The sequence below is a fragment of the Nelusetta ayraudi genome, unplaced genomic scaffold (assembly GCF_046127955.1).
Source record: "Nelusetta ayraudi isolate G7.1 ecotype Tasmania unplaced genomic scaffold, CSIRO-AGI_Nayr_v1 ptg000008l, whole genome shotgun sequence".
Lineage (NCBI taxonomy): Eukaryota > Metazoa > Chordata > Actinopteri > Tetraodontiformes > Monacanthidae > Nelusetta > Nelusetta ayraudi.
The window spans coordinates 4,774,235-4,789,335 of record NW_027466058.1 but is presented as its reverse complement, the minus strand read 5'-3'; the positions used below and the strand labels follow the sequence as shown (position 1 = coordinate 4,789,335).

The 15,101-nt window shown below is 46.0% G+C and overlaps 1 protein-coding gene across 2 annotated transcripts; it reads left to right on the top strand.

Moving 5' to 3' along the window:
- The first annotated feature begins 2,127 nt into the window (after positions 1 to 2,127).
- rrbp1a (ribosome binding protein 1a) lies at positions 2,128 to 14,606 on the top strand. 2 transcript variants are annotated; one of them, XM_076018896.1, is made up of 27 exons: positions 2,129 to 2,359; positions 4,325 to 5,591; positions 6,375 to 6,535; positions 6,638 to 6,760; positions 7,479 to 7,631; positions 7,810 to 7,928; positions 8,156 to 8,309; positions 9,200 to 9,338; positions 9,445 to 9,608; positions 9,720 to 9,754; positions 9,857 to 9,932; positions 10,039 to 10,076; positions 10,161 to 10,215; positions 10,296 to 10,336; positions 10,425 to 10,503; positions 10,611 to 10,691; positions 10,819 to 10,902; positions 10,991 to 11,080; positions 11,164 to 11,256; positions 11,347 to 11,397; positions 11,500 to 11,580; positions 12,092 to 12,175; positions 12,397 to 12,474; positions 13,064 to 13,147; positions 13,278 to 13,376; positions 13,616 to 13,759; positions 14,078 to 14,606. In XM_076018896.1, the coding sequence occupies exons 2-27, from the start codon at positions 4,352 to 4,354 to the stop codon at positions 14,117 to 14,119; spliced, it is 3,588 nt and encodes a 1,195-aa protein (XP_075875011.1). In that variant the 5' UTR covers positions 2,129 to 2,359; positions 4,325 to 4,351; the 3' UTR covers positions 14,120 to 14,606. The 2 variants fall into 2 exon arrangements, with proteins under 2 accessions (XP_075875012.1, XP_075875011.1); XM_076018897.1 differs by lacking the exon at positions 12,397 to 12,474 and having other exon boundaries at positions 2,128 to 2,359.
- Positions 14,607 to 15,101: the final 495 nt, after the last annotated feature.

Below are 15,101 nucleotides of genomic sequence, written 5' to 3'. Positions count from 1 at the left end.
GATAGGCCGTCTGTGACCTCTCACTTGAACCATTGGCAAAAATGACCTGTGCTGAAGTATCAGCGTGAAAGAGAGCAGGACGTCTGTTCCTGCTTCACTGAGTTCTTCACCTGCAGTCTCTATATGTTTACAATCTTGTAAAACAATGCCTCACCTCTCACATCACAGCGCCTGTGCCTGCGCCAAACAGGAGCAACAGAAATGACAAGGAAATCGGAGGTGACTGCACTCAGTGTTCGAACACGCACGTGTTGACCAATGCAAACACAAGCAACAAAATAGTTGAAACCAACACATATGTCACTTGATTCCTAAAAAAAAAAAAAAAAAAAGTATTAAGTAATTTGATGTTTCCCAGCAGTTACTACTGCAATCCTGTTCAGGTGAAATGTCGGTCAGCCTACTGATGATCATTATTACAGCAACACAACTCACAAAGCACATTTGATCTCACTCTTGTTAACAAAATTAAACTGCCTGTTTGAAGCACTAATTGCACATTATATGGTATAAAACTGCATTAAAAAAATATGTTTGTGTCTATATTTGTATGTACAATTGTCTTTTATGGTGAAAATACATAGACATCAGAAATCAGCTGTATCAGAATATCTGTGAAGAGGGACAAAGGATTTTCGGCTTACTGTATCCTGCCCAATTTGAGCATAGTTGCATGTGCTAAACACACCAAAACCATATCCTAGAATGATCGCCTGTGGTGTGAGGCATGAGGGATTTGGTGGCATCTACTGAGAAGAGACCATATTGCTAATAAATTAGCGTCAGTCCTTGTTTTCTGACATTCCACTTTATTTCATATCATTCTCATACCAGCGAAGCGAGACACATAATTATCCCTGGATGGATGGGCGATTGGATGTTTATTACTCGTGTATAAAACCCAACAGCTATTTACTTTGAGTTACTTTATCTCGCTAACATCACACTGTCTTTCTTTAAACCCTCTAAAGATCCTTTAAAGAACCCTTTTACACACAGGGGCCTTCAGCAACCGGTGTCTCCACTTGACTGACTGTTTTATCAGGCAGTTTTTAGAGCATTTATCCACTCAGTAAACACAGGTTTCAAATGAGTGACTCTGCAGTGTGGAGAGATGCTTTGTTATTTCAGGCAGAAACTGCATGCGCGTCACTGCCCTGCTCTTCTCGCGTCACACGCTGGTGCAAGACAATGTAACACAAAGGGAGAAAATATAAGCTACAAAAGCTACAAACAGAATGTCGTTTTGATACAATTGGAACTTTGCATCCTCACACAATAGCAGGTGTGGGGGAAACGAGGCATTCAACACCGGCTGTCAAACTTCAGCGTCACTATAGTGGTGACAACGTCACGGTGTTGGGTGTGCCTGAATATAATGAAGTCAAACTCCAGACGTGACTTAGACTTGGACTGAGCAGTCCAACACTGCAGTGTATCACTTCAGATTTGTCAAGCTCAGACAGCCGTGCAGCGAATTCACAGAAATGAATGTCAGGGAAGAAACTATTTGAATGCCCCTCAACTGCCAGCAGGGCAAAAATAAATAAATAAATAAATGAATAAATCTTCTGTGCACATTGAAGACACATGCTTCACCTGAACGCCAAATAGAGATTTTTTAAATTTTATTTCACACTTAAAAGAAACAAAAAAAAGTACAAACGGAAGAGTCAATGCATGAGTCAAACACAGGACAATTACTGTTTAGTTTGGTCGTGTGTGTGTGTGTGTGTGTGTGTGTGTGTGTGTGTGTGTGTGTGTGTGTGTGTGTGTGTGTGTGTGTGTGTGTGTGAGTGACTGAGTGAGTGAGTGACTGAGTACTCATGAAATGTAACTTCCTGAAATACTCAAGAGACAGGGGAAAAAACGGTTCATTAAAAGAAAAAACTAAAACTAAAACACCTCTGGAAGAAAACGCATCGTCTTGACTCAGGACTTCTTTTTTCCCGAGCAGACTGTGCTGCGTCGCCTTCCATTTCACACAGACCATCTCTGTTTCTCGGGGAAAATGACACGAGTCAAAGAGCCTTTTGTGGATGCAGAAAACTATAACTCCCAGCAAGCTCTTTCCCGGATATAACGAGTCTCAGCCAATCAGATGTGTTTTGGTATTACGGTAGCTGTCTGCGGCAAGGGGCCAGCACGGTCAGCCAGCTCGAAGTGCCACGACTTCAGTAGACCACGGACTCTCCATCGGAGTGAGGGGGGCAGTACTGGAAAAAAAAAAAGATTGTTAGCTGAATCTCTGTACGAACTGGTGTCTTTGCACGGGCGCGTCTTTGTCTGCAACTCAAACAATTTTGCACCCTCTTCATTCCCTCTGAAGCAAGCAGACGTAGCTCAGTCACAAGCTAAGGTAAGTGTGGGAGTCTTGGAATTTGTTTTATTCATTGAGACAGCGTTAGCTAGCTTGCTAGTAGCTAACTCTTGAGCTAACTCTCAGTCCAGATGGACAGCTGTTTAAAGTTATGGGAAAAAGTCATTTTCAGCTTTATCCCCCTTTTGTACGTGGGCATTTAACAACCTCGGTCAAGCCTCCGCAGCGCAAGTCTGTTACGTAAAGCTACACTTTGTACCACAATGTGCAGGATAATAGCCAAGTTCATTGATTCAAATTGTTAGCCCAAGCGCTTACTTGCAAGAAGTGATTAATGGGGCATTAGTAGAAATTCATATAATTTTTTTTTTAGTAATTCAATGAATGGATTGAAACCTTATTCGGGTTTACTGGAATGCCTTTTCAGTCGCCGGTGACTTAATATTAAGTTGGTTCAGTTTACCCATTTTTGTATCGATTTGATATTAAATAAGGCTCATTCGATGATCCCTGATGCCATAAAGTTTTGTGTAAACCTACAACTAAAAGACTTGTAACTTTGAAATGGGTGATTTTAATCTTTTTTATTATTATTATTTTTTTTTTTACAGTAATGGTAGGATTAGGTTTCAAACTGTTCATCCCATTTGGAAATGCCTGTCAACTAAGTTTTTAACTTTCGTGAATTTGGTTCGTGCCGTTTGGTTTATACCATTAGGAAATAAATATACACGGCGCACACATTCAATTATTTATTTATTTATTTATTTTAACTCGTTTAGTGCAGTTTGTAAATGGATCGATGTAACACCAGAACTCATGGGGCAGCTCTATATCTTACGCCTCTAGCTGTTAGACCCCATACTGAAATAACGAGGCAGAACTAACAATATTGGGTCATCTCAGTGTGTGTCGGTTTGTTTTTTTAAAACTTGCATATAGCTGTTTCAAATGCAAGCTTCCCACATGCATAGGTTTTATTGGCTAATCAAAATGGGACAGTTTTCTCTTCTGTATGAACCAAGGGGGTGTTGAGGACAGGCGTCAAATAATAGGATTGAGTATCCTTGGGTTTCCACTTACTCGGCCCATGTTACTTGCCTCCAGACAAACATTTTGTCCTGTGAAAATCCCCTTGAGCAGCCTTAAAGGGAGAGCTTCTAACGTAGACCCGATTCCTTGGTAGGGGAGAGGAAATGTGTGCTCACTCCTCACACCCCCCCTGCTGCTCAGAAGTTGTACTTTGTTCACGAGATACCCAGCTTGCAGCGTAACCTGCACATGGTTTCCATTACACTATGAAATGATAGGCTGAAAAACCTCGCACTTACATGATTACATTGCATAGTACATTTTTGTGGTTTGTGGTTTTCTTTCCTAATTTAAAACATTATTTCTTTCCATTAACAATAACCAAAATATTATTATGTATCATGAAGCATGTCAGTCCTATATCACACGCTTTCAAATAACAGTTTGTGGCCAGTGAAAGTTTATTTTGTATTGGTCACCTTGGATCAATCGAAGTAAGGGAAGCAGTCGTCCAATATAAATAGACATCATTTGTCACAGTTTAGTGGCAAAATTTGCAGCTTGGCAATATTTTTCTAGCCCTAGAGGCAAATCTGTAAGAGTGTCAACAGTGACACCTTCTGGTTTTGGAAGGGAACAGCTATCTTTTTCTACAACAACAATAATAATAATAATAATAATAATAATAATAATAATAATAATAATAATAATTATTATTATTATTATTATAATTATTATAATAATCTATTATTATTATTAATAAAATATTATTATTATTATCTATTATTATTATTATTATAATAATAATAATAATAATAATAATAATAATAATAATAATAATAATAATACTAATAAAAACTTATTATTATTGTCCTATGTACTATGAACATTTTTGGGGAGTTTGTGTCATTCAATATGCAAGGAAGTTGTTTTGGGACATTTCTCTAACAGGTATGCACTCTGTCTTTTTAGGTCAACTGAAATTAAAAAGAAAAAGAAATGGATATCTACGACCCCCAGACCCTTGGTATTATGGTGTTTGGTGGATTCATGGTAATCTCCGCAGTCGGGATTGCTCTCGTCTCCACCTTCTCCATGAAGGAGACCTCTTATGAAGAAGCGCTGGCAAAACAGCGCAGAGAGTTGAGCAAGACGCAGTCTGCTCGTACTGATAAAAAGAAGAAGGAAAAAGTATCTGAGAAGAAGGCCCGCGGGAAGAAGAAAGAAGACAAGCCCAATGGTAAAATCCCAGAGTCTGAAAAACTTCAGGAGGATGCAGAGATGGAGGAAGTCATCGAGCCAGCTACTGCTCCGGTGGCGGCGGCTGCTCCCGAACCCGCCCCCACCCCTGAACCGGTCCCTGCCGTTGAGGTAAAACCCACCCCGATCCCCGTGCTGGTGACAGCAGACCCCCAGCCCAAGACCGCCACCGAACCGAGCCCCCCTGTCGCTAAACCCTCACCTGCACCCTCGCCGAAAGAGAAGAAGAAAAAGAAGGTGGCCAAAGTCGAACCGGCTTCAGCCCAGTCGGCCCAAATCGTTGCTGCAACAGCGGTCAAGTCTGCATCAGCCCCTGCATCGGCCCCAGCTAAATCTACCTCTGAATCTGCCACAACCAAGTCGGCTTCTGCCCCTGCACCCGCCAAGTCTGCCCCTGCACCCGCCAAGTCTGCCCCAGCACCAGCTAAATCTACCCCTGCACCCGCCAAGTCTGCCCCAGCCCCTGCACCTGCCAAGTCTGCCCCTGCACCAGCTAAGTCTGCCCCTGTGCAGGCCAAGTCTGCCCCTGCACCAGCTAAGTCTGCCCCTGTGCAGGCCAAGTCTGCCCCTGTGCAGGCCAAGTCTGCCCCTGCACCAGCTAAGTCTGCACCTGTGCAGGCCAAGTCTGCCCCTGCACCCCAAGCCAAGTCTGCCCCTGCACCCCAAGCCAAGTCTGCCCCTGCACCCCAAGCCAAGTCTGCCCCTGCCCCTGCCAAATCTGCCCCTGGACAGGCCAAGTCTGCCCCTGCGCCGGCCAAATCTGCCCCTGCTTCGGCCAAATCTGCCCCTGCGCCGGCTAAATCTGGTCCACCTCAAGCCAAGTCCTCATCAGCTTCACCTAAGACTGCAGCTGTACTGGAGGTGGTCACTAAAGATGTCCCAGTGATGGCTGTGCCCCCCGTGGGATCCCAGCAGGCTCCTGTTGCAGGAAAAGCCCCGGAGCCAAAGAAGAAGGGCTCCAAGAAGAAGCCAGAGCCTGGTAAAAACAAACAAACCAAAAACACGACTTGAGATATTTAATCAACACCTAACATTTACAACATTTAACGGCGCTATTGTTTTTTTTCCAGTCACTCAATGTATTTCTGAATTCAATGAAAGTGACGGTTTCTGATGGTGACTGATCACTGGATATCCCAAGCACAACATAGAAGAAATGTTGTGTGCGGCTCCATCCTGTCAGCGCTTATAGCTTTCGGCTGCGTATCTGCAAATCCAGCGGCGCAGGAGTCGTTATTAAAGTCCGGCTCTCGGCCTTAGCGGGCACACACAGCTTGTCTAAACACCACTGCCCTGTTTTGCTATGTGACAAAGACTCTCAGTGCTCTGACAAAAGGGCAGGGAGCCGGGTGGAATCCTCCTTGACTGAGGCTCATCTCCGCCTGGTGCCACAGGGCCGCGCTGGTTCGGCCCGTCTGAAGGTCCTCGGCAGAAGTTAGGAATTTAGCCGCGCGGTGACACATGGAGTTTTTGAAGTCGCGCCGTTTGATTGTTCTCACAAAAAATGTAATTAGCTATTTATCAATTTAATTCAATTTCAAATGGCAATGATAAAATAATAAAAACACCATAAACATGGATAAAAAGAAAAGTGTAACATTTACATGTGTGCTCAAAGAGCATAACGGCCCTAGGATGAAGGATGAATGCCCATCCAGCCCTACCTCTTCAATCAATCAGTTGTGACGTAAAAATTAATCCTACAGTGCTCGAGTTACCGTCCAGCTCGTTTTAATGGAATCCGTGTCCGCGCATCTTGCAGCGGTGGTTGCGGCGGCGGACTCGGCTGACGCTCCGCTGTACCTGCCCTACAAGGCCCTGGTGTCGACCATCAGCAACATGGTGTTCAACGAGGCCGAGGCCCACCGCATCATCGAGATCCTGTCTGAGAAAGCGGGCATCATTCAGGACACCTGGCGCACGGTACGGCCGCTCTGACGCCTCACCGACGACGAGGAGGAGGCGCACTTACGTTTTGTTTTTTTAAAACGCCGCCTCGATTTGCATGTCTCGCCTTGATTCCAGGCCACTCAGAAGGGAGACCTCGTAGCAGTGCTGAAGAAGCAACTGGAAGAGCGGGAGAAACAGCTGGCAGCGGAGCATGAGGACGCCGCCGTCGCAAAGAACCGCCAAAGAGAACTCACCAAGGTTTGTGGAGAGAGGGAGGAGGAGAGAGAGGGAAAAGAGAGGAAGGGTGACGCAAGAAACACAAGAGTTCATGTTATTACCCGTTTTCTTCCCCCATTCTTCCAGAAGGTGACGGTAGAGCACTGTCGAGTTGGAAAATGACAGAATTCACAGGTCACGTTCCGCAACAAAATACAGGAGTGCCACTTTTAATTTTAAATTGACGGTCAGTTGGTGGCACAACATAGACGCACGCAAGTGGAGTTTTAACTAATAAAAAATACAAACTTCAAAAAAATTACTTTTTTACTGCCTTTCAAATCAGATTTCAGAGAGTTGTTTTCATGTCGGGATAAGGGAAGGAACATCTGTATATTAAAAAAAAAAAAAAAAAATCTCTTTAAACACTCAAATCGTTGTTTTGTTTTTACCCTGAAGTTTCACTGCAGTTCCGCTTCCATGTCCGACCAACTTTTCTCTGAACACCGCCACCTAGTGGTGGACGGTGCTCCATTTGGATTTGTGCCACGCGTCTTGTCAAATGCACTCATGCGGACGACCGGAGGGGCGCTGACGTGTCGAACTTTCCATTCTACGTGCACGGCGGCATTATTCATGAAGTTAAAGCACAGAAATCATGAGCGTCGCCATGCATTGAGATTTTTTTTTTGTTGTTGTTGCCACATACACACTAGATTACACCTGAATGTGACTTTTGTGCTATGCTACGTGTTGACAGGAGCTGAGTGCTGAGAAATCCAAGGTGGCCAACGTGGAGACGAGGCTGAGCTCCCAACTCAGTAAGAGGGAGAAGGAAATAATTGCTCTGAAAAACAGCCTACAGGCCAGCTATCAGGACCACGCAGCCAAGACTCAGGATCTCAATGCTAAGGTATGCACTTGTGCACAAATGTCAGAGTGGCATTGCGTTTCTTATTTTCTTATCCTGCTGCTGGTGATCTTGTTACTAGATGGTAAAAATTGCAGGGTTCCCTTTTTATTCCTACATATTCAAGCACCTTTCTGGCATATTTCTCTGACGTGGCAAATCTCAAATCCCTGTTTTGCAGGTTAGCAGCCTGCAGGACCAGCTGGAGAAAGGCCCCAATGCGCAGCTGGCCCGTCTCCAGCAGGAGAACTCCATTCTCCGCGACGCTCTCAACCAAGCCACGAGTCAGGCTGAGAGCAAGTGAGTGCCTTTTTTTTTTTTTTTTTTTTTTGCTTCTTCCTCTCTTTTTTTTTGTCGATGGCACCAAGAAGAAACTTTTCATGACGTCATAAATTTTAAGTACAATGTCTGGTGGCGGCAGTTTCAGTTAATACCAGAGCTGAGAGTAGACTCATTCTTCAACAGGCCGCCACTGCTGTTTCATGTCTCTTTTTTTCCACATCTCTCTCTCTAAATTCCGCTGAAAGGCAAAACGCAGAGCTGGCCAAGATGCGGCAAGAATGCGTAAAGTTAACCAAGGAAGTTGGAGAGAAGACGGAGAGTCTGCTTGCTACCGAGAACATCAGGAAGGGACTGGAGGCCAAAGCCTCGGCTGCCGAGAAGCAGCTGTCCCTGTTGCAGGTAGGGCCTGGCCTGTGGGGACTCATCACTTCTCTCTAAAAACAAACCAAGTCATGATTAGGTTTCCTTATGGACGCTCTCTCTTTTTTTTTTTTCTCACTATTATATCTACGTATTTTATTTTTTTTTCTCACTGTTTGTTCAAGCTGCCAATTAGCCTGGCCCAGAGTGCGAGCCTAGACCTCTCCACACCCCCAGCCTCCTGATGGTTTGTAGGCTGGGGGCTTAGTTTTAAGTTTAATTGCGCAGTAATCACAGAGCCCAGGAGCGGCCTGGAATGCAGCCACGCAGTAATGGGGCTGCAGGGAGAATGTTTCCCGGGACCAGCTGGAATGCGTGCATGTCCGAGCAGCTCTCGGAGCAGCCTCGGCGGAGAGACAGTAGTCGGCTGCTATTTATGACGTGCGACTCTCCAGCGGGCAGCTTTTGCTGCTTCGTCGTCATCTATGAACGCTTTTGTTCTCGCAGCGTCGCCGCTGAGCCGCCGCAGAATGTCTCAGCCATTTTGGGTTATGTGGAGCGAGTGAGTCATCTGCTTCCTGTTGCTTACGTTGTTCATTTAGTTAACCCATTTGCTCACGGCCCATCCAACTGTTCTAGGTCTTAAAAAAAAACTCCTTGTAAGTGCTCAAATAATTCACTTTTCTTGTTTTGCTCCTATTTTACTCGGGGTTTGTTGCCTTTGTTCAGTGCCTGTGTGTTGAACTGTATTATTTACACACCTAAGAAGTTCTCATTGGGTTATTTGTTCAAAATCCTTTGAGCAACAATTCTTTTTTTGAACCTGGCAGAGCTCGCAAACTTGTGAATCAGCGTCCTCAAGGACAAATTTGTGAATTGCTGCCACCTGCTGCTTGAGAACATGAACTTTTGACCAATCCTGTTGGCAGGTCACTCATTCAGAAAGCGAGCAGGCGCTGCAGCGGAGACTGGACAAGGTGACCGGCGAGCTCGGAGCAGAGCAGAGCAAAATCGGCAGCCTGCAGGCCACGTTGGAGAAGTCCCAGCAGGACGGCGACGCCCTCACCGGTGAGAAAAAAACGACGGGGCGCGCCTCGCTCTCCACCAAACAATCTGCCGCTTTGCGAAATCGGTGGTGACGGCCGCCTCTGCACTGTGACGTCGATTCCCGCAGAGTGCCGGCTGCTCATTAAGAAACTGGAGGCCGAGCTCGGGGAGCGCTCTGCCCAGGTCGCCTCCCTCGCCGCCCAGGTGAACGAGGCGCAGGCGGAGAAGAGCCAACTTGCGGAGAAAGTGGCTTCGGTCAACTCTCTCCTGGAGGCCAGTCAGGCAGATACGGTAACGTGCACATCTCCTGTCCAGCAGTCCGAGAGGCTTGGAGTGTGATGGTGCGTTAAAAACGTCTTTTTTTTCTCTCCTTTTTTTTTGTCTTTTTTTGTGACTTAACAGGTCAGTGCAGCCGAACTGGAACAGCTAAAGCTCAGGTAAGACTTTGAGCATCGTCGAAGAGCGGGAAAAAAAAAAGAAACCTCGACTTACGAGTGATTGATGATGAAACTGTTTGAAATGCTCTGCTGCCCTTTCAGCCTTCTTGAGAGAGACTCCCAGTTGAGCACCGTACAGGGTGAACTCGAGCAGCTGCAAAAGAAGCAGGAAGATCTGGTGAGTGGCTGAAAAAGCTTTGGTTTCGTTTAGTGGGTGCATAAATTTGTATTCATTCTGCCGCCTGGTGTTCTGGGGTCACTGACAAGGTTTTCTGATTGAACAGGAGAACACCAACGTCGAGCTGGAGAAAAGACAAACAAGGTGACGTCCTGCCTGCCAGCCCAGGTTTTAAGCAAGTCGGCCTCCCGTGCTTTTTATTGACTCCTTTCCCAAATGTGCTTTCAGTGAGGATGCCAGCCTCATCACAGCACTTCAGGATGAACTAAAAACCCTCAAAGCAGTAAGTGGTGTGTTTGCCTGCGTGTGCATTCTGCTTTTCGTAGCCGCCCCGCACATTAAAACGACTCCTTTGTCTTTCAGGAGCCGGATAGGTCTGCAGAAATGGCACGACTGCAGAACAGGTAATGAGCCTCAGCATGTGGAAAAAGAGACACGACCCTCCACACCCTGCGGGGACTGCTGCTGATCTGGTTTTCTCTGTTTGGCTAGCCTGTCGGAGCAGGAGATCATTGTCACGTCGCTACAAGACGAGCTGAGGGATGTGCGGGAGAAGAAGAATGCAGCCGGAGTAAGGCCCTCTAATCACAGGCCCAGGCTTTTCATTTGAGAGTTAGGGGGGCGGGGGGGGTTCCTCTTACGCCTTTCTCCTGGTTACACTGTGCGTTGTCTCACCAGAAGGCCGCGGCAGAGCTGGCGGCTGAAACCAAAGACACTCTCCGGACGCTTTTCCCACAGGTCCCGATAGACGCAGAGCAGGTAGGAGGAGACGTGTGGAGTTAGCGCAAGGATCGCCTGGTGGCTCTTTTCATTTTTGAAAATAGTTTTTATTTTAGCAGCAGAGTTTGCGTGTCAGTCACTTCCACCCGCTTTTCTGGCATTTCAGCCCGACTGGCTTCAAGCGTTTGTGCAGAAAGCTCAGGAGGCCCTCAGCCAGCAGAAGGAGTCCGAGTCTAGTTCACCTTTACCAGTAAGAGCCCCCGACCCGCCCTTCATCGAACCCCCTCCTGTAGGCAGAGGAGTTCAAAATGTGTCCTCCTCTCACCTTTTTGTTTCAGGATTTGCTTGAGAAGCTGAAGGAGGCGGAGGAGAGCCATGGCACACTGCAGGCCGAATGTGAACAGTACAGGACCGTCCTGGCAGAAACGGTAATAATGCTGAATTATTTTGACTCGAAGACGTGCAGTTAAACTCTCCCACTTCATTTGATTGGGTTCCTCTGCTTCTTCAGGAAGGAATGCTGAAACACCTTCAGAAGAGCGTGGAAGAGGAGGAGGTGGTGTGGAAGTCCAAGATGGCTGACTCGGAGGAACAGCTGAGGCTGGTGCGTTGTTTGTTCTTCTGTCTGGCAACCTGTCATTTTTTTTTTATTTCTTCAAACGACACTAAAATAAGCCTCATCTCAACGTTCCAGGCGCTGGAGAAGGTCAGCAAAATGGAGGCCGAAAACCAAAGTGTAGAACAGGTCAGAATGTTTTCTTTTTTCTTTTTTTTTTTTAAATCGCCCGAGGGTTTCAGGCGGTCACATGCAGCAGTGTCACACTGTCACCTTTGTTTCTTCCCACAGTTAAAAGCACAGATGATGCTTCTGGAAGCCCAGCTTGAGAAGCAGTCAGATCATCAGGGAGCAATGGAGGAGCTGGAACAGGTACATGAACTGCTCAGAGCTACCACACAAAACAAAAAAAAATTTACATCACCACCCCATAACCAACAGGAACATGTTTTGGTTCAGACGCACGAGAATGCTAATTATTTACAATTTAAGTTTGACATATGGCAGCAGTCGCAGTTGCTGTAAACCAGTGGTTCTCAACAGGTGGAGTTTCAGGTTTTTTTTCCTTATCATGAAATCGCGACCCAAATTTATTCCACAAAAATAAATAACGCTAGCCCCACTTTCTATCATGGCTACTAAATAAATTATTAAAATCCTTTTTTTCCAGAAAAAAACAGGGAAACTGCCTACAAAGCCACAAACCCTCTTTTTGGGTATTGACCCACCAGTTGAGAAACGCTGCAACAAGCGATGCGCAAACCACACCGTTAGTTTTAAATCAAAATCTAAGAAACAAAACCACTGGCATGTAAATAAATCAACATATTGTTATCAGTTGGAAATACACCTAATTGATGTTTGTGTTCTGCTGTGGATCCAGCTCAAGCTCCACTTGTCACAGTGCCAGACCCAGCTGGATTTGGCCCAGAAGGAGGCCCAGGTGCACAAGGAGGAGCTGGCTCAGGTGACTAACCTGTTTTTTTTTAAAAGAAATTATGACACCCCCCCCCCTCCCTCTGCAGACAAAAGTGACACATACCAGAGTGTTTATGAGCCGTCATTTTAGGAAGTCCGTACTTAACATACTCGACGCTGACTGAAGACTTAAGTGACGCGAGGCGCACAGGGGACACGCGGGTGGGGAGGTTCTGCCGTGAATGATTATTGCGGTTTGACCCGTTGCAGGTCACAGAGCAACTGGGAGAGATCACCATGCAGGCTCAACAGGAACAGAACGGCCCAGCAGACGCTCAGCCCAGTCAGGTCAGGGCGTAGAGGCCACAGGGGCGGCCGTCACTTCCTGTCAGAGAGCACCAGACAGTCTCACCAGACGCCTCACGTCTTCTTTCAGACCTTTTTTCTCCTCTTTGCTTTTCTCCTTCCTCTCTCCTCCTGTCACCTTTTCGCGTCACCAGCAGGTTTTGCGCCAAGCCCGTGGCACACGTTGCACTGATACTGGGAACCTGATGACGCTGATAGAGAAGAGCCGTATTACCTGTCTGTCCAGTGCGCGCCTGACGCTGCTGTTTATACTCGCCACTATTTGCCTCTTCTGAATGACATAACTAATAACCAGCGCTTCCTCACCTTTCACAGCATGTTCACTGCTACTCCTTTCTAAACAATACTCCCTTAAAAATCCCAAGATAACGCAACCCCCCCTGCCTCAGTCGCTTGAGCCTTTCACATTAAAATTAACACGTAGCTCAACTCGGCACACGCTTTTTAAGCGGCCTTTTCCTCCAAAGCTGTCACACTACTGCTATGAGCCACAAATGTTTGCATACCCACATGCACAGACTGACCCGCCCTTACGCTCATATCAGGCTGTCGGTTTTGTGTCTGACTTCAGGTCCAAGACGAACTAAGTCAGAAGACGGAGAATTTGCACAGGGAAGTGGCTCAGAAGCAGCAGCTTTCAGAGGAGTTTGAACAGGTAGCAGTCGCTGTTATTGCACACGCTGTTTGTTTTCGCCTTTGTCCAAGTTTTTAAACACCAATGATGGATAACGTCTCTGCACCGAACTAGCGCCAAAACATCTCTGTGGGCCTGCGTGTTTTTCCAGGCCCAGAGGACTGTAACAGAGCTTCAGGCACAGTTGGACCTTCTGAAGGATTCCACAGAGGCGCCACAAGCTGACACTGAAGATGTTGCACAACTCAAGGTGTGGCAGTCGGTGACTTGTACATCTTGCTTTTAATTTTCCATTTTTTTATTGATTTATTTTTTGACAGTAAAGATTTAACATTTAGAGATTTTTTTTCTGAAAAGCTTCTTAACATTTTGAAATATGTTTTTTATTTTGGCGTTTGATACATGAAATAAGGACTGATTTGCCATTGTTCTTCACACCGTGCCATACTTCTTTGCGCCGCGTGCGAACCCAATGTCCTGTCGTTCCAGGAGCGCCTGGAGAAGGAGAAGAAGTTGTCCAAAGACCTGGGCCAGGCGGCCACCAAGCTTCAGCAACTTCTCAAAGCCACTCAGGAGCAGCTGACCAAAGAAAGAGACACAGTGAGAACACTACAGGAACATCTGGAAGGAAAGGTGAGCCACGCATCGTGCCAAGACTCGACTCTGTAGCTCCTGAGGCCCTGAGAAGTAAGCAGATAGAGCTGCACCTCGTACAGTTGGACTGTGATCCGATGTCCCAAAAGAATCATCTCATCTTATCAATGTGAATTTTGAGAGCCTAAGTTGCACACCCCCACCTACTGCTCAAATGTTTATGTTGAAAATTTGTAACACCCTCTCTACATATCAGAATCAAACCCCGCTCTCTCTCTCTCTCTCTCTCTCTCTCTCTCTCTCTCTCTCTCTCTCTCTCTCTCTCTCTCTCTCTCGCTCTCCCTCTGCGCTTCAAAGGAGGAACATGTGGAGGAGATGAAGGAAGGAACGTCGGTGTAAGAGGAAGTTGCCTGCCGCGACACTACGAAGAAACTGCCAAATATGCCTTATCATTACATAGTTATGCATTCCAAAACTATTTCATTTTTTTTTTTGTACTGTAGTTGATGACATTTGTTGCAAATATATGAATCAAATGTTTGACGTATGGATATTTCAGACCAAGATTAGAGGGGAGAATCCTGCTACAATCTTTTGTGAGACCCACATTCCACGGACAATTCTGGCTATGTCAGAATTTATTTATCCCCTCGCCTTACTTTCCAATCATTTCCCCATAGTTCAGTGTTAAAAAGGGAAACCGAGTGTGCGTCAGACGTACATCAACCTGTGCAATTACTTTTTATGTCTTTTTCTATGTGGTTAAAATGAAAACAATTTTATGGTTCAGTATTTCATTACGTTAAGGGCCTGCTTTCCTCTGTAGCTGGCTACCAATATCATGCCATGAATTTGTAAAGGTGAATAAAGTACAAGTGTAGCTCTACGCAAGTGTGGTCCTTTCTCTCGTCGGGGGAATGGGGTGCCCTGAATGGCAGAATTAATGAGGAGACATCTAAATTGTGTATGTTTAGGCACACTTTCAGGTCTCCGCCAAAGTGTGTGCCAACACTCATTGTGCAACTTTGAGTAAAAAAGCTGTTGGCTGCTGCTCTGTGTTGAAAACTAGCGCCCAAAATGGGGGAGGGTTGGCAATGCCCCAGTTGCACCCAGACAGGAAGTGATCGCTGTTGTTTTTTTTATTGCTATTTACTCATCACACCATAGGAACCGGCGCATCTGTAAGTCATCTCTCTGAATGTAGGACAAGTGTTTCCTAAAACTCGTTTCAAGTGGGCTTCCAAAGACTTTGCTTTGAGCGAGGTTTCAAGTTACAGGAACAAGGAAGTAAAATAAGAGGTGTGTGTGTGTGTGTGTGTGTGTGTGTGTGTGTGTGTGTGTGTGTGTGTGTGTGTGTGTGTGTGTGTGTGTGTGTGTGTGT

What these genes read in the sequence shown, in the direction of transcription:
- rrbp1a (XM_076018896.1), top strand. Translation starts at nt 4,352, where the DNA reads ATGGATATCTACGACCCCCAGACCCTTGGTATTATGGTGTTTGGTGGA. An exon ending in CTCAGGATCTCAATGCTAAG is followed by an intron (nt 7,632 to 7,809) that starts GTATGCACTTGT and finishes CCTGTTTTGCAG; the next exon opens with GTTAGCAGCCTGCAGGACCA. An exon ending in AGCAGCTGTCCCTGTTGCAG is followed by an intron (nt 8,310 to 9,199) that starts GTAGGGCCTGGC and finishes TCCTGTTGGCAG; the next exon opens with GTCACTCATTCAGAAAGCGA.